A 26,867-nucleotide genomic window follows, 5' to 3' on the forward strand; every position below is an offset into this window, starting at 1 on the left:
AGGCTCGCGAGCTCGGATGTGTGTTCCAGAGGAGTGACACGTGCTGACGACTAAAAACTTTAAAAAAAAACACACAAAAAAAACAGAAATCCTTCAGGGTCGCGTCAACTTCAAAGCTAAAGCTGATTTTAGGTGTTTTATTTTTTTTAAAACTTCATATTTTAAGGAGGACTTTTAGTTTGTGTTTGAACCGGAGCTGAGGACTGATCGGCAGCCATGGGGAGAGGAGTGAGTATCATTCTGCTTCTTTTTTTATTTCCCTCTGCTTTATTCTAACAAGTGGTTTCTAGCCAGACATCTCCTCGGTTTGCTCATGGGTCAGGAGGAAGTTCTCCTCTTACATAACGGGATGTTCTCTGTCAAAGTTTCAAGCGTGTCAAAGTGTGGCTCTGAGAACAAACTGAGGCTCAAAGTGTCTCCAGGTGTCGCACATTCTGTCACGAGGAGATGCTGCCGCTGCTTTAGGGACAGACATTCGCTGTTTTTTGGCTGTTTTCTGGCTGTTAAAGACGGTGGGAGGGTTCTGCCAGAGTCCAGCCCTTTTCCCTGCTGGAGCTCTGGAACTTATCTGAGGTCTGTTCTGGGATCAGCTGCACGGTTCTGCATGATTGGAACCAAGAGAGTCCCAAGAAATGCAGGAAAGCTCAGAGAAAAGGTGGATGAAGTATCTTGCGTAGCTTCCTCTGTGCTGTCTGTAACTTCCAGGTCAGAGAATGTGGCGCAAAATTGGAAGAAGAGGGTGATTTATGGGTGCCACACTTTTAAAAAAAATTCTGAATTTTGACACAATCAGTCTTGAAAGTTGCATGTTGCGTTCAGGATCAAGAAAGTGGCGCAAAAATGAGGACAGGAAGGTGATATGTGAATGATGAAAGTTGTCTGTTGCGCCATCAATGTGACAAAAGGTGATCTGCAGGTCGTCTCACTGAAACAAACAATCCCAATTTTGCACCAGTTGGTGTTGAAAGTTGCATTCCTTCCCGCCTGCAGTCATTTTTTTTTTTCCTGCTCGGTTTGGTTCCCGTGGAGCTCGGCGGGGGGCAGCTCTGTCAGCTGATGGCAGGAGGAGCCGTCGTCTTTTTTCGTCTCCTCTTGTCGCTCGGCCGCTCAGCTCTCGTTCTGGACCAACTTGAACGGTCAAGGAGGAAACCGAAGCCGCCGAGAGATCTCAGCTGGTCGTCGCCACACCCTGACATCCTGCACCACTGAAAGTCTCATTAGAGATGCAGGGGATGGAGGGATGAGGAGGATGGAGGGATGGATGCAGGGAGGATGGAGGGATGAGGAGGATGGAGGGATGGATGCAGGGAGGATGGAGGGATGAGGAGGATGGAGGGATGGATGCAGGGAGGATGGAGGGATGAGGAGGATGGAGGGATGGATGCAGGGAGGATGGAGGGATGAGGAGGATGGAGGGATGGACGTGGCGGGAGATGTGAAGCAGGCTGGCTCCTTCAGCTCCACATCTTCACCTCCTTCATCTCCTCCAGCTTCTTGGCTTCTCCTGCTGTTTTTTTTTTTCCATATGTGATGAAGGCTGCCCTGCCCCCATCCAGCCTCCTCCACCTCCCCGCTGCGCCTCCTCCTCTCCTTCATTCCCTCTTCCCTCTGATACCATCCAGGATCTGGCAGAGGAGGTGACGGCCTCCAAGGGAGCGGCTCAACTTGCGAGAGGAGCTCAGGAATGAGCCGGGCTGATGGGAGATTAAACCTCCGCTGCCGTTTTCATGCTCCCCCCCCCATGTGTGTTTTCTCATCACATCCACAGCTCAGCTCAACAAACAGTGAGATGAGGACTGATGGGTGGCGGGGATGTTGAAAGGCAACAGTTGCCGCATTGCTGCCGTTGAGCAACTTGAAACCGGCTGCAGATGTTTGTGTTTTACTGCAGATCTGTCCCAGAATCAAACGCACGATGCCCCGATTTATCGCTGAAATAGTCGACAAATATGACAAACTGCTGAGGAAAAGGCGAAGTGAGTTTGGGGCGAATCCTAGTAAATATTTCATCATCTCACCTGACTTCTTCACTGGCTGAATTATTGAAGTTTCCACAGATTTAAAAGTCATACATCATTGCCTTCTTCAGCCTTGTATGTATGACAGTAAACACTATGCAGTTTAGGCTTTTGCCGCCTTTGTAGTTGATTTTTCACATCTAGTAAATAAATCGAACTGACACTACTGTTCACCTGGAAATATTCCTCCGTACCCCTATGGAGATATTCCATTAAAAATGTCCAGCTTGAACAATCATTTAGCACATTAACAATGTCTAGACTGTATTTCTGATTCATTTAATGTTATTTTCATTGAACAAATACTCATTTTCTTTCAAAAATCAGGACATTTCTAAGTGACCCCAAACTTTTGAACGGTAGTGTGAGTGGAAAATCTCCTTTAGGGCAACAATCTGGGTGTTTAAAAGTGTTGCAGAACATTTCGAAGAACACAGCTGTGGGAAAGTTAAGCTCATTGAGCTGAAAATCCTTATTTAGTTGCGCAGATGTGGACATGAGATCAGGACCAGAGCTGCAATAATTTGTCAGTTTGTCTGATTCCATCTTCTTAAATCTGGATACTTTCTGGTTTCATTTGTCCTCTGTCACACTAAACTGAATATCTTAAGACGTTTCAGGACGTCTTCTTTGGCTTTGATGCGCATTATTTTTGACCATTTTTGAAACAAACAGCCGACAAGGCTGCTGTTGTGAGCTCAGTTCGACTCTTTATTCGAAGTGCTGTTTGTGTATTTGGAGGCCGGTCGAAAAAAACATGTTTTCGTGGCTGTTGGGAGTCCCTCGGGACGGATCTCTGCTGGGGTTCAGTCCAAACGGCTGTGAACTGACGAGGCTGTCGGCCTCTTTAATCTGGCCCAGAGGCTCCACCTTCACTTCCATTCCTTCCACTCTGTTTCCCCCTTGTTCTCTGTGTTTGTACCTGTTTTCCTCTCTGCCGCTCTCTTTCTGGGGATTTAACATTCTTTCCGCTCGGCAGTCATTGTGTATTAACGGGGCTTTTGTCACACCAGAACACGGCGTCCTCCTTCTCTTTCCTGTTTCAACTCTGAGCCTCTGAGCAGCTCTTTCTGTAAACTCTGACGCTTCATCCATCTTTTGTCTTTCTCCTCTCTGGCTCACTTTCTCTTCCCCATGCCAGCTCTCTCCATATGCTTTGCTTTCTGTGGCAGCTCTTTGAACTTTCTCTGCCTGCTGATCAGTAAAAGGGAAGAAACGCCGTCTATCTACGGCTCTGCCGAGGGAGGAAACCGACGCTTTCTGCAGCCTGAATGACTGAGCTGTTTCCTCATGTGACTGCTGTAACACGGAAACGCGCAGAGGCTGAATATTTGAGGCGAACATGTGCGCCAAACTCAGCTTTTCCGCTCCTTGAGGAAATGATGCAACTCGGAGCTCTGGTGTCTGAGCTGGGTAACCCGTTAAATTTTTTATAATCAAAATGACAAAAGTCAGACAAAATATAACGAAAACAACACAAAATAATACAAAAATGAGACGCAAAGACAAAAATGAGAAACAAAATGACAAAAACATAAGACAGGCAACAAAAGTCAGACAGAAAATGAGAAGAAAACAACAAGAACAGGACAAAATATTACAAGAATGAGACGCAGAATGATAAAAATGAGAAACAAAAACATGAGACAAGCGACGAGTCGGACAACAAAAGACGAAAAAAACAACAAAAACAGGACAAAATATGACAAGAATGCTACACAAAAGGATAAAAACATAAGACAAGCAACAAGTCAGACAGAAAAAGACAATAAACAACAAAAAACAAGACAAAATATTACAAAAAATGAGAAACAAAGTGACAAACATGAGACAAGCAACAAAAATCAGACAGAAAAAGACAAAAAAAAGGCAAACAAGACAAAATATTGCAAAAATGTTTTTATAGTTTGCAGCTCGAATAAATGATGTATCTTGACAGTCGTTTAGTTTTTTTTTAAAGTTGCTGCAGGTTTTGAGCCTCAGAGGGTTAATGTCCAGGCCCTGGAGCTGAATAAAGAGCCTCTTGTTCCTTCAGCTCTGAAATAACTCGTTTTATCCCGAACTCTTGAAATATTGACGTGGAAACTAAAACGGTCTAATTAATCTCAGGCTGATGGAATAGTTCCAGTTCTCTGCAGTGTTTGGGGAGTAATTGCATTACTGATTAAAGTAATTAGTTACATTGCTTATTGCTTGGCTTTTGTTGCTTAGTGATGCTCATTGAGAGAGGCCTCTGGAGCAGATCGGAACAGACACAGACAGACAATTTCATGTTTTCCATGAAAGCTCACACTTTTACACAGGTGCCAACATAACTGCACAAGAATTTTCTAATCATCAGTTAGCCTTTCAACATGATTAGCTAACACAATGTAGCATTAGAACACAGGAGTGATGGTTGCTGGAAATGTTCCTCTGTACCCCTATGGAGATATTCCATTAAAAATTTACAGCTAGAATTGTCTTTAACCACAGTAAATGTCTAGACTGTATTTCTGATTCATTTAATGTTATCTTCATTGACAAAAATGGCTTTTCTTTTATATATAAGGACATTTCTTAGTGACCCCAAACTTTTTAGCGCTCGTGTATTTCTTACATTTCAATGCAAGACGCTACACAACCAGCAGCTCAGAGGTGTAAAGTTCGCCCGTTTTTCCATCGCAGCAGCAAAGAACCCAAGTTTCCAACAAGGACTCATTGATTCATTCACTCTTCACTCTTTTTGTTCTGTTTAGGGAGGGAAAATAACAAGCTGAAAGTTGCTCCGGACGTGAAGAGAGTGTTAAACCCGACCGCCGTGTAAATTAACACACTTTCTTTTCACTCTTTAAAAAGCCGGAGGAAGCGAAAGAATAAAAAGAGGAGCGAGGAGAGGTGGGTGGGGGGGCATGGGGGGGAAGAAAGAGCTGGAGGAGGGATCAACACGTGATTCGGTCCATTCACGGATCTGCAGAGGTGTGGCGACAGTCGCTGCTAGCAACCGGCCAAAGTCCCACAACGGCACAGTTCAATGAGCAGCTTGTTTCTGGCTCCGAGCAGGAATTCTGCCTGTAACAAGTGTGAGCTTTAAAATATGCACCCGCTCGACCGGACGCTCTCTTCTGATTTGTTCTCCCAGGCGAGAGGAAAAAGAAAAAGCGAGGGGGGAAAAGAGGCCTCTGAAATTCTTGGTTCAGAGCCTCATTCATTCACAGTCTCTCTTGAAAGGATGAACAGATCCTTTCCCACTGGCGCCTGAAGTCCAGTTCGATGGCGTTCCCTCAGGAAATGTGCTTCAAACTAAAACAGCACTTTAGCTGGAAAAGCTGAACAGGAGATTTGTCAGGAAAGACTCCAACTTTTCCTGACGAACACCAACAAAATGAGCGAAGTTTCTGGTTCTAGTCCGTTCTGAACCGGCAGTGTTGGTTCCTGCTGGATGCCTGTGGTCTTAACAGTCACATGAAACGATTGCTGAGCCTTTTGTTTTTGCTTTTGCTGCCGGTTTTATGGACGTAGTACAAAGACGCATTGTTCGGTGTCCAGTAGGCTTCACTGTGTGCGTGTGGGAGAAAGAAACCAACAGCAGTTTATTGTGACGTTTGCTTTTTATCAGAGTAAATCCTTCTTCTCTTCTGACATCAGCTCGAGAGCATATCCTCAATATAGCGGTTTTTCTGTCGATTCCATCCAAACAATTCCACTTCAACCTTCAATCCTCTCTTCAAGATTACAGTTCGCTGGATTGCTTCCTTCAAGAGAGACGTTGTAGTTTATTTTATTTGATTTTCACTGCCCCCAAAAGAAGGATTCGCCATGAATGTGTCTTCATATGTTTTTATTGACGATCACTGGTGACATGTCTTCCAGTAGCTCAGAAACGGATCATTTTAGGATCTCTAGTGCAGGAACTTCAAGTGAAATGTTAAAAAAAGCACAAAATAATGTCACATTAGTGCAGTTTAATCACATTAAAGCTGCAGTAGGCAGTAATTATGTCCAATGTTGGGCAAAAATTACACTTTAGTGTAGGGCTGCAACTACCGACGAGTCGTCTGAGCTCGATACGTCATCGAAAGTGGAAGTGAGCGCGCAATGCAACAGAAATCCCCTTCCGACCGGAGCGCGGAACACGGACGAACGTCGGTGCTGCATCGTGCATGTATTCTGTATGCACGATGCAGCGCGGACGTCCGCGTTTAGATACAGCTGTATAGTAAACGCTGACATCCATGTTTACGATAAATCGTGGACATTCGTTCGTCCGTGTTCCGCACTCCGGTCGGAAGGGGATTTCTGTTGCATCGCGCGCTCACTTCCGCTTTTGATGACGTATCATGCTCAGACGACTCGTTGACGCATCGTTAGTTGCAGCCCTACTTTAGTGCTTCGTCTCGACTGTTTTAAGGTTTTTGAAAATTTAACCAGTGTTAAAAAGAGCAGAGTTTGACCAATTACAGGTGTTTTCCAGAGAGGAAGTCATTCCTATTGGCTGTTCTACTCCTACAGATGTGTGTGCACAACATAGCCAGATGCAGTTTAAAACACGTTAATATCAACAAAGTGTCCTAGTTCTCCTGGAAAGATGGGCTGCTAACTTCATCTTGCTTCTCTGCAGCTTCTTGTCTCGTGTTTCTGTGAGGAGCTATTGATGCTAAACATCATGTTCATCTTCATGTAGGATGTCAGACTTGGTTCACTCGCTCTGGGTCCTCCATGAGAAGAACAGGATGATCAGTATCTTATGAATACATCGCTCTTAGGTCTGGCGGCAGCAAACATCCATCAGTGTAGTAAATGAAAAGCTGATAAAAGTGTTGTGGCTTTGCTGTGTTGCTGCTTCCAGACTGGGAGGATGAGTTATGGCTCCGCTGCCACCGGATCGAGGATTAAGTGCAGGTGAAACCGCTCGTAAGCGGCTGATTTATACCAACTGAGTCCCAATCTGTCACGTGATGAGAGCAGCGCTGTCGCTAAAGTTCACCAGGAAGCTGGCTGGTGATGCAGTCATTCCTGTACTGCATGAGTAAGACCTGACTGGTTTCTGTTGGGCTTATTTAAAAGGCTGAAATGTGTCAGTGTTGGTGGTAAAAGTGGCGCCAACTGATGAGGTGGGACTCTCCCTGGAGGGAAGGATGGAGATGTTTATGTCTGAAAACGCACAATCAGACGATATGTACGAAACCTTTTTGTCAGGTTGGGAAACACTCGGCTGGTTCACTGATCAGTTTGCGTTTTAAAGGAAATGAGCTGCAGCTCTGATTTCACTGCTGCTGGTCAGATGTGGAAGCAGCTTTCTAGAATAGCTACTTCTGCTTTTTGAGTCTGTTTTTAGGGACAGCGTGTTGTGTGTTAATATGGCATTTCCTGTGTTCATATACTAGAAGTGGTCCATTTGAAACCGGTATCCAGACAGCCAAAAAAAAAGCTCTTGTTGGTATTTCCGTTGTTATATATCTGTTAAAAGTTTTTAAGAAAATATCCATGATGTCCTTGTAGAAGCCCTGAACTTAGCAGTGGACCTCATGGGACCTAAACTCTGAATCTGTTAGAATTGCGCCACTAAGTCCTGGAAAAGTGGGTTTGAAAGTCTTAAAAATCACCAAAATGACAGCATACATCAGAGCCAGTAGCTATAAAAGCGTCTGATTTTTAACTTGAACTATTCACCTGTGACTTGCGTTTCATTGGTTAAGTACTCCAACTCCATTTTTAAAATCATAGTATTTCAAAATCACTTTATTCTACATATATCGTTTAAAAATAAGTCAAAGTAAGGCATATTCTTTCAATCTGTACTTCTCTATGCAGTTTCATTTCACATTTCAGCTGAACTATATTGAACTGCAGGCAGTGTAACTGTGCACATTGAGAGCTTCAACGATGTCAATGAAGCATACTTATGGATTTACAGTACATATCTATGTTTTTATTGTTTAGGATGGACTTGAATTAAATACTGAATTGAATCAGTATTGATGAATATAGCTGCAACAGTTGGGACACCCTGATGTTTTTGGTTTTGATTAAAAAGTGACACCCTTTATATTCTTCTCATAGCTCCATTGTAATTTTCTGTGGTTGCTGGATATGGTCCTCTGTAAAAATCAGCCGTTTCCAGACCTGATTCATTGAATATCTTCATTGCAAAAAAAACAAAAAAAAAACTGCTTTCATTTAAAGAATAAGTCCATTTCTAAGTTACTCCAAGCTTTTGAATGGTAGTGTGTATATAGACTGTACACAATCTTTTGGAAACTAGTCTGCATTCCAACTCCTCCGCTCTTTGTGGGTTATTTGCCTGAAGCCAGGGGGCCCCTGGGGGCCCTCAGGGGTCCGAAGGCTGAGATTTGGTCACAACGATCCAGAACCAGACTTGTGTTTTCCCAGCTTGGCCGGCCGGGGGGCTCGGGCAATGATAACAACATGTGCTGCGATCACACACTCTGGGAAACTTTAAAGGCTCATGTGGGAGGAAAAAAGCTGCAAGTTTCCATGACAGCCTGCAGGATCTCCATATTTGGTCATGTGGTTCCAGATATCTGAGGAGTTCTGTGATTGGCTGCAGACTGCCGTGGTGCTGAATAATAGATCCTCAGTACTCCCTGTGTTTTGGCAAACTGCCCCTGCTAACACGCTAACACCTCTGATCCGTGTACAGTGCTGAATTATTGATTAGCCTTAACTGCTAATCGATGTTGGCTTCTCATGTTGCGATCTCCGCTTACCCACCTGGAACACACCTGGGCTCAACTTTCTCTGATGAGCACTCGCACTAAGAAAGACCTTGCACCTGTTAAAGTTGTTTATTTTTGCCTCCAATGCATGTCCAGGAGTTGCAGAGGATAAACTCGTACTCAGACTAATGTTATGGGGAGTTTTATAATGCAAAATGAAGATATTGTACATTTTTGTAATTCAACTAATAAGTCATTTAAGACTAAGAGCTTTGAGCCAAACCTTGTTAGCATGGTGAGGTTTAGCAGGTACTCATCTCCATTCACTATGCTAATATTTGCGCCAGAGGCTAAGTGCAGCTGGCGTAAATATTAGCAAAAACCAAAGTATTGGACAAATCAAAATTCAGACCTAATGTAGAGCTTCAGCCAGTAATCTATCAGTCAACTAATAACTTCAGCACCGACCAATTTCATAATCAGTCAATCCGTTTGAGTTAAAGTTGTCTGATTCCAGCGTCTTAAATGTGAACAGCTTTAGGTTCTTTTCTTCCTTGATGAAAGCAAAGTGAAAATCTTTGGACTGTGGAACAAATAAGACATTTGAGGAAACACTGAAGCACATTTTTCACCATTTTTGTGACATTTTATTAACCGCACAAGTAAGTAAATAAGAATCTAGAAAATCTGTAGTAGATTAATTGATTAAAAACTGGTTACAATCCTAATCCAACAGTTGCTGAGACATTTCTTTATAAACTTAGAGAGGTTAAAAGAACTTGAACCTCACACAGTCATGAAAAATCAGCACAACATCAATGTTTTTAGTTAATCCAGTAAAATTTTGTTCAACCAATAAACTGTTTCGAATTAAAGGAATCAGATTTCCTTGATAATCAAAGGTCTTTTTCATTACAATCATAACCATTTTAAAAAGTCCAGGCATGTTAATATGAAGAAGAAAAATGAAATTATCAAGGTAGAGTCATGATGTTACCTCAACTTGAGTTTAATTCCAAATCAACCATTACGGTGATGCAGTTTCCAAGATTATCACGTCAACCAAAACTATAAAGCACTCAGAGAGCTCAGTACTCCTCCAAGGCTGTTCATTCCCGTATATGGTATTGTCAGAAATGCAGCTTTTTTTTTGTAGAAATGACGTCAATGATGATCAGAAATCACGGCAACGTAGAATGCAGCCAAAATCTTTAACTAATCCATGGATCGCACTATAAGCTGCATCACTGCCAAAATCTTATCAGTTGGCCCTCGTGTCATTTCTGACCTTCCCTGAAAATTTCATCCGAATCTCTTAGTCTGTTTTTGAGGAATGTTGCGAACAGACAGACAGATGGACAGACAAACAAATCAACGCCGATCATCACATTGTTCCTTGGTGGAGTAATAATGTTTGCATCTTAAATAGTTGATCTAAATCAGTAAATTCAGCGCTGTTTAGTGTGTCGGTGTCAGTCTAGCTTCATTCTCTGGTAAACATCTAAACATCATCTAATACCAGTACGTAAAATAACGGCTGAGATATTTCAGTTTGGACAAAATTCTGTACTGATCATTGTCTTTAAGATTGTTTTTTGATTCTCTTAAATCTCTGATGCTTGCTGTCCAAATAGAACTCTTGGTTTCTGTCTATAATATCGTAGGGTCTTGACTTTACTATGGAAAGGTCCCTAAGGTGGAATGGTGTCACAAAAATAAAAGGCAATACCTAAAAAAGTTCAGAAATGTCTCTTATATCGTGTTTTATACATCCTAGCAGTGGTAGTTTGCAGGATAAACCTTCAGTTTTTAGACTTGGTCACCGCTGGAAGGTTGGCCGACAGTCTGGAGGTTCATATCCTCGTACATGAGGAGTGTCCCTGCCGACCATCTGCTGTATCAATAAACCGACTGTATTCTCACCTGGTTGTAAATCCTGCAGGACAGCGACAGGATGGAGGTATTTCACGGCTCAGAAACCATTTTATCTTGTGTAAGAGGCTTTTGTTGTGACTTTCATCACTTTTTGTGTGATGCTTTCCACGTTCAGGCTGTGATTTTTACACCTACCTTTGCCGAGTTGTTGCCTTTCTTCTCCTGTTTGCCGCCGTTCTCCTTCGCCATCTCATCTTCATTCTGTCACTTGGTCTCTCAGCCGTCCAGAAGGTACAGCCTTTGCGTTGTAGCTCCGTTGGCTGCAGCGATGGCTGATAATGAGAGGGGATGTCTGTGGACGGAGGCCGACTGTTGGTCTGAGCTGATAAGGGATGTCAAGTGAGAGAAAAGTCACAAATTCTTTCCATGAAGTGAGCTTTTTGTCTGTTTTTACTGCTCGAGTTATTATCAGAAGACTGTTTGTGTGAGATCTGGGTCTAATCTTGGAGGTATTCTGTTTATTTAAAGCCCTACAGAGAGAGAATGTGTGTCACAGCCAGAGTTAAAATCAACAGCGTGTCCCCGAGTGTGATTACCAGTAAATGACTGGTTTATTGTTTCATCGTGGACTCGCATAACTGGGGAGGTTGTGTTTAGAGAAGCTGTTGGTGACTGACTGAAGCTCTGTGTGTTTAAGCCTGGGACAGCACGATTGTGGGTGTTTAAACAAGTGAAATGAGTTTTACCCGGCAGCCTAATCTCTCTCACCACGCAATGAAAGCTTTATCTTCTAACCGACCGAAAACCACGCCGTGCCAGCTCCTCCCACGGGTTTCATTATTGATGTCAAAGTGTCCCTTTTTAAGCTTGACTGATCCTCTGAAGCCTTAAATGACTGTAGTGGAGTTTGCAAAGTGACATGATGAGGAGTAAAGAAACTGCAGTTGCTAATATCGGCTGACTTCTACATGGATTACACAATAATCAGTGTGCTCACAGGCAAATAGTCCAATTGTCAGGTGATGAAACGCCGAGTTGGGCTGGAACAGATGGACAATAGTTTATTTAAAAGCCGCATAGCCAACAAAAGGTCTTTGAAAAGTTAGCGTATTCTGACAAAGTGTGTCCCTGAGGAGGTGTGTTTGCAGTGACAGATGGCTCTGGTGTCCCTGAAGCCAAGATCCAAGATGGTTTCCAGTGTTTGTGTCCGACAGGCCTCCTGGTGTCACAACCTAACAGGATGTGACAAGTTAAGAGGTGACTCTGTTTTCCCTGGACTGTCTGTTAAAGTTTGTGGCAGTTTGTCGTCCCAATTTAGGCCACAGCTTTCTCAGCGTCCGACGAGGCTCTGTTTACGGTTTTATTTTTTATTTTTTAATCTCAAATGCATTGACCCACATGGAAGCTTATAAAGATGCGGAATGACAAAACGTCTTCTGGCATTTTGAGTCATCAGGCATCGGACGTGTTCACGGTGCATCGGACACATCTCAGCGGTAGTCCGCGGGTTACTTATGCATGGTCGCTTTGGACGCTCGGGTTTCTTCCTCAAGCAAAGGTGAACTTGTTGTTTACAACTTTAAGAACCACTGTATGGAACCACAAGCTTTCCTCTTGCATCAAAGGATATTTACCACCAGTAAGGCTTTGTACACAAGAGGAATCTCAAAATAATATTCAGATACAAAACTGACATAGAAATGAGTTAATATATATTAAAATAACAGACTAACTGCAATGGGAGGGACTCACATGCATAACATTAACATGCATGAGAGGCTACACTGGCAAAAAAAATCTAAAAACTAAATGGAACATATTTAGCAAATAGTCATTTGTTGCTGTATAAATGCTATGTCAATGCTTAAAATAGCATTGAAAAATCCTCGGAGACCGTTTTTCCATTTTCAGTCACATCTTTTTAACGCCAGCGGATCTGTAAACCTCAACCTATGTGGCCATCAAATGCCTGCAAGATAAACAGAAAGCATGGCAGCAGGATTTAAAGGACAGAAAATAAAAAAAAATAAATAAACATCCCTGTTGCACAAAATAGTTAATAATATGCAAGTTAATTAGAACTATCATAGGGCTATCTTGAAGTTGGGATAAAGTGATGATAGTAAGCAGCTGAACTAGAACAACGCTGATCCAACAGTAGTTTCTCAATTTCTATGAAAAATGTCATGCAATCTTCTGTATTTATTGCTTTAAATCACTGCAGTGTTGCTTTAATTATTGCAAATGAGCGACTTAACCCATTTTATTTACAGAATATTGCCCACATTTGCTGCACTTCTAAATCCAAAGCGGCGTGATACATGAGCGATTACAGAGAGTAACAAGGGATTATTTTGTCGCTAAAGCATTAGCCCAGGACCTTTTGAGCATCACTGCCATCATAGCATCCATTATCGACCTTTACAATATCCTTTTGTGTGTTTCATAAAACATTTTAAAGCCTGTTTGCTGCCTAGAAACTGCTCTACGAAGCAGCGGCAGTCAGAATGAAACGGAACATGAATAATATTGATAAAAAGCTCATTTTGTGTTATCTGAGTTGGCATAACAACAATATCGTACATTTCTGACCCTTGGCTCATTAGGCAGAAGCTGTTGTGCTTTCGCTGCCTACACTGAATCCCAGCTGCAGGAGTTATTTCAGCTTGAGGCAACACTGAGCATCATTGATACCCTTCTCGAATCAGACAGGAATGTAATGATGGCGGGTTAGCTGGGAGATCATTGAGAGTTATTGCTGTTACTAAACTCTTCTTTTGATTATTTTTTTTTTCCGCCTTCCAGGAAGGACGAGAGCAGTATGAGCTGGCTGCCACCTCGGAGCAGGGCGGCAAGAAGAAGGGGAAGGGGAAGAAGAAGGAGAAGGATATGGACGAGCTGAAGAAGGAAGTGGACATGGTGAGAGTCAACACCTCTTCCTCTCTACTTTCGTTGGTTTTAAACCTTCCCTTCTCATGAAAACACCTAGCCTAGCCACGCTAGACAACCCACGGCAACGAATTTAATTCTCTGCCAGGGTGGGTCTAGTTACCCTCCATAAGGCTCGAGGTTGGATGCTCCTAAAACTGGCCGGACGATTCACCATGAAGTGTAGAGTCAGAAGGCGGGCGTAACTAAGTGACGACAGAGGTGCGACGATTCTGACAGAAACAACCGGAAACAACTAGCCTAGCCGCGCTAGACAACCCACGGCAACAAATTTAATTCTCTGCCAGGGTCGACAACAAAAACGACAACAGTCGTTGAGCTCCATTAGCACCGACTCTGAATAATCTTTCTGTTAACATGTCTGTAATATACTTGAGCTTCACCCATTGACTGTATAAATAAGGCTTCACCGAACTACCGTATCCTCTGATTTCCGGCGCTCTAGGAGCCTATTCGTTGCGCTGATTGGTTGTATACCTACCCAATTGCTGCAGAGTGATTTGATAGACAACCTTTTAGCCCGCCTCCCTCCCTGTCGAGCGTGCCTAGACCCTTACGTCTTCAGAGCATGGGTCTAGCGCGGCTAGGCTAGAAAACACCACTCGCAAGAACCAAAAACATGAAAATTCAAGGCCTTCGTGTATCTATCTTGATCTATCATACTTTTATTTGTCAATTTTCTCCTCTACCTGCTCTTCTTCTCCACCTTCTTTCTGCATCTCTCTTTCTTGTCTTTCCTTGGCTCCTCATCCTCATTTTCCCTCCTTAAACTGTATTATGATTTCCCTGTCATTGTACAATGAAAGGTCAGCGCACAATGAGCTGGAAATGTCACCGTCTCCTGGCATATTGAACGTCCGCATGCACTGGACTGATGCCGTCTTGTCTTTGTGTCCTTGCAGGATGATCACAAGCTGACCCTGGACGAGCTCAACCGCAAATATGGAACCGACCTCAGCAACGTGAGTGAGCGAAGAGTCGTATTTAAGTGTTTGATTTTGACTGAATGCGTCTCATCTGCTGCTTGAAAAGTCACACTGCGATGTAATTTCAGCAGCCAGGGTGCTCATCTCCAAACCCTGGCATCATAATGCAATTTTTGAAAGCAGTTCTTCCATCAAAGTGTCCGCATCTATCCCAGAGATTAGATAACGATCAGATATGAGCCGTTAGCTTCCATTTTTCCTCCTCTGTCTGACAGTTGACATTCAGCTGATGAAAGATTAATGAGGCCGGGATGAATTAAACAGAGAAAGTTTGTTTAAAAAGGGGCGATGTGCTCATGAAAGAGGAGTTATTGAGGCTGTGATCAGCTGCTACAGGCTCCCAGGGCTGATTAAACAGAGAAAGTGGGACATACAGAGGAGGAGGAGGAGGAGGATGGTGGAAAGAAAGCATGGAAGATTTCTCAGCTTGTCAGTGGAAACGCATTCTGGAGACATTTTTCGAGTTGAACATTTGGAAGAAGCTGAATTCACATCAAATGAAAAAGTCTTATCTGGATTTGTTTTTCCTTCACAATGGGCCGGGTTTTATTTAGAAATGAATCCGTCACACAGCTCCTTCTTCTCACATAGAGATGAGCTCATTCACTATAAATAATAAACTAGTTGCTGTTTTGCAGCATCTGCTCGCATCTTCATTTTGTTTTCACGAATTTCTAGCTTGAAATTCTTGCGCCATAACAGAAATTCCCTTTCATGGCCAGAACCATGTTGGGGAAAGTGAATCCACTGGGCTTAGGTTTTTGCTAAAATAATGACCGGCTCCATCAGAGCAGCGACCTCCCACCCAGCAGCTCTCTGCTCATGCAAATGTGCTGCTGGTCATGCAGGAAGGATCAAGGGGAATAGTTAATCAGAGCCTCTAACTGGGGTCTCTGTGTGACTGTATGCATGTGCAGCTGTGTGACTAATTTATCAGCCACAGAAACCCCTCTGCCCTGATTTCATTCTGTCTTTTCTCCTCCTCCTCGTCCTCCTCTGTTCCCTTCTTCCTCTTCCTCCTACCTGCTGATGAAGGAAATGGCTGTTTTTCTGTTGATGCTGCGTTGCTAGGCAACTATTAGCTCCTACTATCCCCTCTGGACTTAAAGATGTGCCACTGAGGTTATATGTGGCTGCTGGAATAACAGTGATGATGACATTTTCTTGTTATGTATCACTTATCTGTGTCATGTCCTCCTACCAGGGTCTGACTAGTGCGAAGGCTGCTGAGAATCTGGCCCGTGATGGACCCAACGCCCTCACTCCTCCTCCCACCACCCCAGAGTGGGTCAAGTTTTGCAAACAGGTAACATCAGCTCAGTTTTAAATGAGCAGAGAAGCACTGTTCAGACTCCCTCTTGCACAGTTGGTGATGTTGACGGCTTTTGAGTTGTCGGATGTTTTGAGGGTTGAGAAGATACTGAGTACTGGTACGGAACTTTCAGACAATAAACTTCGCTCCTGTTTCGCTTTCCTCCAGATGTTTGGTGGTTTCTCCATGCTCCTGTGGACCGGTGCCCTCCTCTGCTTCCTGGCCTACGGTATCCAGGCTGCTATGGAGGACGAACCCGCCAATGATAACGTGAGAGAAGGTCTTTGTACTGTCTAGATGTGGTGCCTTATTAAAGCAAAATCTTCTAAGATGCGCCCCAAGATTGTTGGTGCTGTGAAATGGGCAAGACGTTGACGACTGTATTGATTTGCAGGTGTTAATTGGGGGATAATTTCACAGTTTACTGGTATGATGAAGGGGTTATGGTTCAGGATTAGTCGATTTGACAACGGATAATGTCAGAAGCTGACTCCTGATGGATCCTAAAGGTCTTAAAAGAAGTCGTTCACATAGAGAGTTGAAATCTGAATCTGCTGTTTTGATGTTCACAGTTGTACCTGGGTGTTGTGCTCTCTGCTGTCGTCATCATCACTGGTTGCTTCTCCTACTACCAAGAGGCCAAGAGCTCCAAGATCATGGACTCCTTCAAGAACCTGGTCCCACAGGTGACCTTCACGCTTTAAACTCTTCATCTCCATGCACATCATTGCTGCTGTGTTCATTTAAAGTCTTCCCCTCTTTTCTGTCCAAAAACAATCGGGCGCTCTTGACATCTGAATCTCAGTACCCTTGTTGACTAATGTGGATGCCAGCAATGGAAATCCTTTTCACTCTTCTAGCTGAAACACTCAGTCTTACCCAGGTGTCTCCATCATGTCTGGTTTTATAGCAAGCCCTGGTGGTCCGAGACGGCGAGAAGAAGAACATCAACGCTGAAGAGGTGGTGGTTGGAGATCTAGTGGAGGTGAAAGGAGGCGACCGGATCCCTGCTGATCTGAGAATCATCTCTGCTCACGGCTGCAAGGTGACGAGTTATTTTCTCCCGTCTCAGAGCCATTATAAAGGACTTTATCCTGAAATCGAGTTCCTTGACTTTGATTTTCCATCTGTACTGTGCTTGAGTTGTGCCTTGACCCTCTTAGACCTCTAAAGTGTTTGCAAAAAGCTTTCTTTGATAAAACCTAAGAACACTGTGAGCAAGTAACTCTTTTTTTTTGTTTTTAAAAATGGTTTTCAGACAATGTCGAGCACTTTTTTGTCCATTATTCTAAAATTGAATCATTAAACGGCCATTTGACTCTGAAGTAGTGCTTGAAAAACACCAAATTACCCTCTTACACTTTTCTTTAGAAGTCACCGTTTTACTAAAAGGACTCATCGCTACAGTATTATTATTATTATTATTATGAGAACAAAAAGAGGTCTGTGAGCTGTTTTAGGTCCTGAACTGAGCCCTTGACTGAATCATACTGAACTTTTCTTTGTTAACCTTTTGCATCCTTCTATTGGACCATTTAGCTGCTGCTCCATTGTGGAGCCAAAGTACCGCTTGACCTGAATTTGCCATTCAGCCTTCAGTAGCTGTTGTAGCCACAGAAATAAGAGTTCAGGAGGAAGTTTGTTTTCCTCCTTGACCAGAGGAAGCCTCTGGAAGCCATTTGATCTGTTTTTGCAGGGTTTTTTCTCAGACAGGTAGAGCCACTTTTTGACTCTTTTCTTGTGTCTCAGGTGGACAACTCCTCCCTGACTGGAGAATCTGAGCCTCAGACTCGTACGCCAGACTTCTCCAATGAGAACCCTCTGGAGACCAGGAACATTGCTTTCTTCTCCACCAACTGTGTTGAAGGTACGGCAGCAGGATACATCTGAGACATTCAGAGACGGAGACTTTGCAGGTGAATCACAGGTGCTTTCCTATCCGATACTTGCTACAGGAACCGCCCGCGGTATCGTGATCAGCACCGGAGATCGTACCGTCATGGGTCGCATCGCCACTCTGGCCTCTGGACTTGAGGTCGGACGGACTCCTATCTCCATTGAGATCGAGCATTTCATCCACATCATCACCGGCGTGGCCGTCTTCCTGGGCGTTTCCTTCTTCGTCCTGTCCCTGATCCTCGGATACACCTGGCTGGAGGCCGTCATCTTCCTCATCGGTATCATCGTTGCCAATGTGCCAGAAGGTCTTCTGGCTACTGTCACTGTGAGTTCCATTGTCTGTGTTTTAGTCTGGTTTAATCCAATTATCTTCCTCTGGATTGGACTTCATTGATGAAGAGCTGCAGTTGTGACAGCTGTAAACTCTTGGTGTCTACCTCCAGGTGTGTCTGACCCTGACTGCTAAGCGTATGGCCAAGAAGAACTGCCTGGTGAAGAACCTGGAAGCTGTGGAGACTCTGGGCTCCACCTCCACCATCTGCTCAGACAAGACCGGCACCCTGACCCAGAACAGGATGACCGTGGCCCACATGTGGTTCGACAACCAGATCCACGAGGCCGACACCACGGAGAACCAGAGCGGTACCTCCTTCGACAGGAGCTCGGCTACCTGGGCTGCCCTGGCCAGAATCGCTGGACTCTGCAACCGAGCCGTCTTCCTGGCTGAGCAGAGCAACGTTCCCATTCTGAAGGTAGGTTTGTTTTAAGCCTCTGGTTGTCTGGTACCAAATATTAAGCTCCCGGTCACTTTATTTCCATCAACTGGATACAGATTAACTGTTTGAAGTAGAAGCAGAAGTCTGTGCTGTCTTTGACCCATTGTTCAGCAGCAGCTAAAGTTCTTGTGTTTATTCCCAGCCTTTAGTTTGTTTGCTCATTATGTGGGCAGGATTTAGAAGTTCTGTGCTGCTGACTCACAGTCAATTTAAAAACTCCATTAAAACGAATGAAGTGTTTTTGTTTTCTATCCCTCCCCAGTGTTGGCTTCGCTTCATTTTGAGCAACGCCAACACCTGTTCAAGAAGGACGAGATACTGACTCACTTTAAGGAAAGGAAATCTACACTGTAGTGATATTACTGCAGATATGGTTCCATAGTGGGACGAATAGTGCCGTTAAGCTGTTGATTAAACTATTGATGATATTTTAGAAATTCAAAAGTTTAACACAGTTATGATTAGAGACTCTGTTCACCTTCCACCAATCATGTCTTTAGTGTTATTTATTTGGCAAAAAACACAAAAAATAACAAACATCGGTAAATATAAGTTTCATTTATGGCATTTTTTTAAAGCAATCTGACATTTAAATAAATAAATATTCAAACATTGACTTGTTTTTCCCTCTTTGGCAGTCTTTCAATAAGCGTATGCTTCTCTTGAGATCTACTAGCCAACTCCCTGGTTGGGCTCCGACTACAAAGCAACCATTGTGAACCACAAATTTTTTAAAAAGATTTTATCCATCAGAAATCTTGGCGGAGTACTTTCTTGTTGTATTTAGCGTTAACTTCTGCTGCTATATTTACCTCTTGCACAAACAGACTTGTTTTCCAGCTTCTTCTCCCAGGAATGAAGACACACACACACACACACACACACACACACACACACCCATTTGTGCATCTGGTTTCCACTCGGTGTTAATAACCAGTTTGTGTTGAGTCTCAGTGCATCCATGTTTCTTCGTGTGTTAATCACCTGTAAATGTCTGGCTGCATCGCGGCTCTAATTACCAGACATCCTCTGTTCACTGTTCATTATCTCCCCTCAGTCACTGTAACAAGAGTGAGCTCAGGGTAAACACGGGGTTGGTTTTCATCAAGGCCAGTAATTATGATGGGAAAAAAAATGAGAAAATTAGCGCTTTTCTTTCACAGGCAGAATCCCAAATGAATCTCTGTCGTCTTGTGCTTTTGCAGTGTAGGCGGATACAAACTGGATTCGGGAGAGTGTATTTTTTTTTCAGATGCTATATAAAGCTGAGTATTTGACAAAACGTTCTCCGTCTTCCTCCACCAGAGAGATGTGGCCGGTGATGCCTCGGAGTCGGCTCTGCTCAAATGTATTGAACTGTGCTGCGGATCAGTCCAAGACATGAGGGAGAAACATGCTAAAGTCGCTGAGATCCCGTTCAACTCCACCAACAAGTACCAGGTATGAAAACTGTTCATGTTTTAAAGGCTGCACAATGGAACAAGTGGCCTTTTATAGTGTTTTCAATCATTTGTGTGTGCAATACTAACTGTCAGCTTATTTGACATGTTGACAGCAAATTAAAAATCAGTGTAAAATGATTTTTGTTGCAGGCCCTCAGACCAAGCACAGGCATTGATAGAAAAATGTGACCTTTTGCTAATTGGTGAAAGCAGACTTCTGCTGCTTTATTTGTCTATTTGTCTTCCAATGAGGCCTTTGGAGAAAGGTCAAGGAAAGATGTAAACATTAAATTTCCGATCCGGAATTTTCTTCCCATTTTCGACGTGCCAGGACTGGAAATGAAGCCACAAACTGACTTCTCGAATGTTTTCCCAGCTTTCCATTCACAAGAACACAGCGTCCGAAGGCGAAACCAAACACCTGCTGGTGATGAAAGGAGCCCCAGAGAGGATCCTGGACCGATGCTCCACCATCATGCTGCAAGGCAAAGAGCAGCCACTGGATGACGAGATGAAGGATGCTTTCCAGAACGCCTACCTCGAACTGGGAGGACTGGGAGAGAGAGTACTGGGTAAGACTGGAGGCCTGCTGGGAGGGAATTAACTGAGCTGATGAACCTGAACTGTGGCCCTAACGATGACACTGTGTCCCGTCTTATCCAGGTTTCTGCCACTTCAGCCTGCCTGATGATCAGTTCCCAGAGGGCTTTGCTTTCGACACTGACGAGGTGAACTTCCCCACTGAAAACCTTTGCTTCATTGGCCTCATGTCCATGATTGACCCTCCTCGTGCTGCCGTGCCCGATGCTGTGGGCAAATGCAGGAGCGCTGGAATAAAGGTTTGTAACCAGAGGCCACAAAGAAGACGTAGAACTCTCGTTGATTTGGTATTTGGACTGTAAAAATGAGGTGCTGATGTGTGAACTGTTCTCCCAGGTAATCATGGTAACAGGTGATCATCCAATCACAGCTAAGGCCATCGCTAAGGGTGTGGGTATCATCTCCGAGGGCAACGAGACTGTTGAAGACATCGCTGCACGTTTGAACATTCCAATCAATGAAGTCAACCCAAGGTAAGTTTACTGGGGCCTTACTTGTGAAGGTGGAGTCCCCCAGGGTCATATTCTGGGTCCCGTTTAGTTCTAATGCTGCTGTAACTTCCCTTATCTTGTTTTAATCCGTAAGAGAATGTAAAGCTCTGTTTATAATCATCATTACTGGTTTAAATTCCACTTGTAAAGAGCTGTGTAAGCTGTGAATGACCTAAAATGTTCCCTGCAGAGATGCTAAGGCCTGCGTTGTTCACGGCGGCGACCTGAAGGATCTGACCTCAGAGCAGCTGGACGACATCCTGAAGCACCACACAGAGATAGTTTTTGCCAGAACGTCGCCTCAGCAGAAGCTGATCATAGTGGAGGGCTGCCAGAGACAGGTAGGAACACAACTAAGGCGTGTTTTAGTGTCAGTGAGAGGATTTTCTGTTTCTAGATCTGTTTTACAGTTTGGAGAACGCAGCATGTGCTTGCCTTATTATGTAAATGCATGAGTGAATATTTGATAGTCCCCCAATGCTTATTTATGATTATTGCTTTGGTCTGTTGGCAGAATAATCAAGCGTAACATCTGTCAAGCTGTGAGCTCAGATGTGAATATTCATGAGTTTACCAGGAGGCAGAACAGACTCTTTATGCTGCTGTGGACTTTGGGTTCAATGATTAGTTTAAATGTTTGTTATTTATCATTGTATTTCTTTTTCGAGCAAGAAGAAAAATAACCAAATCGAGTACAATTTGGATTCCAGTCTCAGTAAGTGTTTTCACTACTGATCTAAGCGCAGCTCAAACTCTGAATAGACTTGAGATCTCATTAACATTTGCTCAATGGAGGAGGAGGATTGTTGATAACTGAGCCCTGGAACTACGTTCAGCTTCTCAGTAGCTGTGGCGGAGCAGCACTAGGTGACTGTTATTATATATGACGGCTATATTTCTAAAGTCTGTCTACTCACATGTTTAAAGGAGCATAAATCTGCTTGGTGCAATAAATTCTAGTCCATGTTTAATGGCTTCACATTTAGTGCATAGCAGCAAGAAAGCGCAATAAAGACTCTTCAAACACTTGACAAAAGCTGGCCGCTCCTTTTTATTTTTGTCCATGAATACTCTTTATAAATATCTTCCTGGCCTTTCAAGTGTGGCTTTCCCACTTTTTATGATGCTGCTTAAGAGCAACCAACACTCAAAGGATGTTTCACCACTGGAATCTGATCTAATTAAACCTGAAATCTGCCGTATTCGCCCAACGCTAAACAAAACCTCCGACTTGAATTGAATTTTCTGCTTTGTTCTGTCTGCAGGGAGCCATCGTGGCCGTGACTGGTGATGGTGTGAACGACTCTCCTGCTTTAAAGAAGGCCGACATCGGCGTTGCCATGGGGATCGCCGGATCTGACGTGTCCAAACAGGCAGCTGACATGATCCTGCTGGACGACAACTTCGCCTCCATCGTCACCGGGGTGGAAGAAGGTAACAGACTGAGCTGCATAATGTGTAATCGAGCACGAAATGATGCTAATTTGCTGGATCGGAACATGTGCAGCGTTTTATTCTTGCTCAGCTGCAAGATTAAGATAATTAAAACATTTAAAACGACTCTTTTGTGTCATTTCAATCAGGTCGTCTGATTTTCGACAACTTGAAGAAGTCCATCGCCTACACTCTGACCAGCAACATCCCTGAGATCACCCCTTTCCTCCTGTTCATCATCGCCAGCATCCCTTTGCCTCTGGGAACCGTCACCATCCTCTGTATCGATCTGGGAACCGACATGGTAAAGATGAGCATTGAACATTCCCGTTGTTTGGTATTTCCAGAATATGACATCTGACCATCTGACTTATCTCCCGTCTCCAGGTTCCCGCCATCTCATTGGCTTACGAAGCAGCTGAGAGCGACATCATGAAGAGACAGCCCAGAAACCCCAAAACAGACAAACTGGTGAACGAGAGGCTCATCAGTATCGCCTACGGACAAATCGGTAAGCTCCCCTGTTCAAATCCAGAATCTACCACAAACCGTCCTGAAGTCACTCCAGACGTTTTGCTCCTCGTGGTTCACGGGGAGCTTTTCTTTTTGGGAAGGCAGCTCTGTAATCTGGGTGGTCTGAGATAAGAGCAGAGCGGCATGCGCCATAAATAGTCCTGCGCCGATAGAGCATCGAGTGCTGCATGTTGTGTTCCGAGTGATGATAGGGCAGTGTCTGGCTGCTCATTTTTCCCTCTTCGGTAATAAAGCCAGAAATAGTTGGAGCCGCTGTTGGCTGCCTTATAAGTTCAGAATACAAGCAAGCAAACAGGTTTTACATCTCTTGTGTTGCCCTTTTTAGTACAAAGTCATATTTAGGGATGGGAATTTCGACTAATTTCCGAACCGACTCGTCGCCAATAAAATTAGCGACTAGTCGGTTCGGAAATTAGTATTGAACTTGCAATTTAACCCTTTAAGCGCCAAAGTCGCAATATTGCCACAAGCAGCATTGGTGAACATAACAAGCCATAGCTTCAAATATACTGCCTCGTGTGCCTCATGTACTGTACACCAGGAGATGGCGGACATCTGGAACTTCAATCTGAGCATCAGTTGTGGGCGTGTTTTCATGCAAAGTTTTGGAGTTTACAGAGTTTGAAAACCGAGGAGACGAGACTCGCCGTCGGAGCGTATCAGAGCGCAAGACGGCACATTTTAGAGTGAGAAAACTCACCGTACCGAGAGGTCTGGTCAACGCTGACAAAGTACTTTGTCAAGTAATGGCTTACTCATATTCTGAAGAGGAATATTCACCCTCTGATGAAGATGTTCAGTCGTCCACTGAGACAGAAAGTGCCGCTGCGTCTGTGCGTAACGGCAGCGGGTCGGTGCGCCGTGACAGTCCACAAGCAGCACATACTGGAGCCGATGCTTTGCTTCGGGGTGGCAGGAAGGGACGTGGTGGGTGTAGCTGGAGTGGTCAGAACGCCGCTAATGATGAGGGGGATAGCGGGGGTTGAAAAAAGAGACACGCATATGCTCCTGGCAGGATCAACCAGGTAGCCCAGACGGGACGAGTGTGCGGCGCACGGCCGAGCGAAGAGCTACATGGCGTCGCCCGGTCGGGACCGGGGGCCGCGAAGCGTGGCTGTGCGGGGGGGGCACACTAGCGTTTAACCGACTAGTAAAATACTAACCGTTTAATAAATGAGTCGACAATTAACCGATTAAACGACTAGTCCGCACATCCCTAGTCATATTCCACCTCTTAATATTAAAGAGAGGTGGAATTATGTGGTGATCGGCTTACGTTTGTCCGTCTGTTCGTCTGTCTGTGTGCAGCATTACTCAAAAACAGAATAACGGATTTAGATGAAATTTTCAGAGGAGGTCAGAAATGAAACGAGGACCAATTGATTAAATTTTGGGAGTGATACGGGTTCTAGTCTTGACCTACGGATTTGTTTAAGATTTCCGTAACAATGCGAGATGGCGTAACAATGTCACTGTAAATATGACTACAAGTGAACATTCCAGCAGCTGCCTGCTGACAATCACATGATTGCGATCCTACTAAACATCGACCACTGCGGACTTATCAGGACTTTGGCATCGGAAATTATACGACGACTGAGCAGCCTTGGAGGAGTACTGCGCTCCCTGAGTGCTTTTCTTGTTTCATTATTTTATGTTTTGACATTTTCAGGTGATCTGAAAGCCAACAACTCTACTGAACAAAAGATAAATTCAGTGAATTCTTCCATATCAGAGAACAATGAAGCTCACATATGTATACCTACCGAATACAGCACTATTCAGTTGTAATATTTTTCAGGATTTGCATCAATGTTTGTTGGTATAACATCTGGATGGACGACTTCCCAAACATACCTTTAAAATAATCATTCTGCATGAGATGGATCATTCTAAAAATACATTTACTCTGCCGATGATTAATTTCCGTTTTGATTAAGCCTCCAATTCCCAAAAGACAGACTAATCTCATTCATTTGTGTTATTCACCCCGTGACAAATGGTTTGGTCCCGGACAGACTGGCTAATCAGATCAGTCATTCATCATGTTCTTCCCAAAGACCACGAGGCCGCTTTGTTTACTCCATCAGGTATTGATTCAGCTAGAAATAGACAAATTAACTGCGTTTATGACTCCACCAAGGAATGATGGCGGAGTTATGTGACGATCAGCGTTGTTTTGTCTGTTAGCAACATTACTCAAAAACGGACTAACGGATTTACACGGAACTTTTAGGGAAGATCAGAAATGGCACAAGGAACAGCTAGTTAAATTTTGGCAGTGATGCAGCTTATAGTCTGGATCCACAATGGCATATGGGGGAATGAGCAACCTTGGTGGAGTGCTACACTCTGTCAGTGCTTTTTCATTCTTTTTACAATCCAGAGATTGTACAAAATCAGACTCTCTGACCACTAATCTGGTCTAAATTCCATTCTGTAGGTATGATCCAGGCCCTGGCAGGTTTCTTCACCTACTTTGTGATCCTGGCGGAGAACGGCTTCCTTCCGTCCACGCTGGTGGGCATCAGAGTGTCCTGGGACAACAAGTACATCAACGACCTGGAGGACAGCTATGGACAGCAGTGGGTAGGTAGCCTTCACTGGAGAGAGGATGTTTTTAAGGTTTATTCGGTGTGTGAACCGTGTTTCCTCCTGTGTGTCAGACCTACGAACAGAGGAAGATCGTGGAGTTCACCTGCCACACGGCCTTCTTCGCCAGCATCGTGATCGTGCAGTGGGCCGATCTGATCATCTGCAAGACCAGGAGGAACTCTGTCTTCCAGCAGGGCATGAAGTGAGTGAGAAGTGGAAGTTTCTGAACTCCAGCTGACCTCGCTGTTTGATGCACGTTGTTTCAAAACCGCTCTGACTGCGGTTTCCTCTGGCTTGGTCTCGGGAGTTTAAAACCCTGGCAGCAACACGACAACGTCTATTTTCAGTCCCTCAGGATTAGTTTGTCTCATTTTGGTGTCGTCTGCGTTTCAGGAACAAAATCCTGATCTTCGGGCTGTTTGAGGAGACGGCCCTGGCTGCCTTCCTGTCCTACTGCCCCGGCATGGACGTGGCCCTCAGAATGTACCCTCTGAAGTAAGCCTGCTGCAGAAAAAGCCCCTCATAACCCGCTCCACCCACCACATGTTGCTCATCCGGATCGCTTTCTGTTTTCAGGCCCAACTGGTGGTTCTGCGCCTTCCCCTACTCCCTGCTCATCTTTATCTATGATGAAATCCGTAAGCTGATCCTCAGACGCAGCCCAGGAGGTGAGTCCACGGTCCAAGGCTTTTATCATCTTCTGCTGTGTTTTCCCCACTTCTCTCTTTTTGTTTTTTGTCCTCTTTCTCCACATCTGCTGCTGTTCCCACCTCCTTTGTTTCCAAGCCTTTGCTTCTTTTAGGTGAGGCTATGTGACTGAAGTTGCCGTTTTGTGTCTTCGTTTTGCAGGCTGGGTGGAGCGGGAGACCTACTATTAAAGACCCGTCAGTCCCGTCAGCTCGCATCTTGTCCTCCACTCTCCCGTCTTTGCATGAGTATTGTCTTGCTGCTCGGAATAAAAATTTTAACCTCTGTGACGACAAAAAGAACAAAAAAATTGGAACGTGTTTTTATATTAGGGAATGCTTGATACTACTATTAGACAAACATTGAGATGGAACGTGCTGATGATGCTGATGTGACGATCAATGAAAATGCTAATAATGACATGAACACTGAACATTGACATGACTATGCGTGCCTTGTTTCTGAAACAGGACCAATTTTATACATGTTTTTAACAGTTATAAACGTTCAATAAAAATGCGCTCGAGTCAGGTCCCACCCATGATTCCTGTCGTTTATCTCCTGTGTCCTTTTATGTGCTTCTCTGAACAAAAAACGTGAAGCTTGATGC

General features: G+C 44.1%; 1 protein-coding gene and 1 long non-coding RNA gene across 2 annotated transcripts in view; one reads left to right on the plus strand and one right to left on the minus strand.

Moving 5' to 3' along the window:
* Window positions 1-18,460, minus strand: part of LOC127532146 (uncharacterized) — a 30,906-nt gene extending 12,446 nt beyond the window's left edge. The window contains exon 1 of the long non-coding RNA XR_007939409.1: window positions 18,369-18,460. This is a non-coding gene — a long non-coding RNA (uncharacterized LOC127532146). The remainder of the gene's footprint in view (window positions 1-18,368) is intronic.
* Window positions 1-26,794, plus strand: LOC110970397 (sodium/potassium-transporting ATPase subunit alpha-1). The gene is made up of 23 exons (XM_051943164.1): window positions 1-228; window positions 13,358-13,471; window positions 14,404-14,463; window positions 15,692-15,793; window positions 15,968-16,069; window positions 16,372-16,485; window positions 16,710-16,844; window positions 17,549-17,666; window positions 17,755-18,023; window positions 18,142-18,450; window positions 19,780-19,914; window positions 20,293-20,488; window positions 20,580-20,755; window positions 20,853-20,989; window positions 21,198-21,348; window positions 22,273-22,441; window positions 22,591-22,745; window positions 22,829-22,952; window positions 25,419-25,564; window positions 25,642-25,772; window positions 25,964-26,065; window positions 26,147-26,238; window positions 26,420-26,794. Exons 1-23 carry the CDS (start codon window positions 217-219, stop codon window positions 26,446-26,448), a joined length of 3,078 nt encoding a protein of 1,025 aa, XP_051799124.1. The 5' UTR covers window positions 1-216; the 3' UTR covers window positions 26,449-26,794.
* Window positions 26,795-26,867: the final 73 nt, after the last annotated feature.

The sequence above is a fragment of the Acanthochromis polyacanthus genome, chromosome 22 (genome assembly GCF_021347895.1).
Source record: "Acanthochromis polyacanthus isolate Apoly-LR-REF ecotype Palm Island chromosome 22, KAUST_Apoly_ChrSc, whole genome shotgun sequence".
Classification (NCBI taxonomy): domain Eukaryota; kingdom Metazoa; phylum Chordata; class Actinopteri; family Pomacentridae; genus Acanthochromis; species Acanthochromis polyacanthus.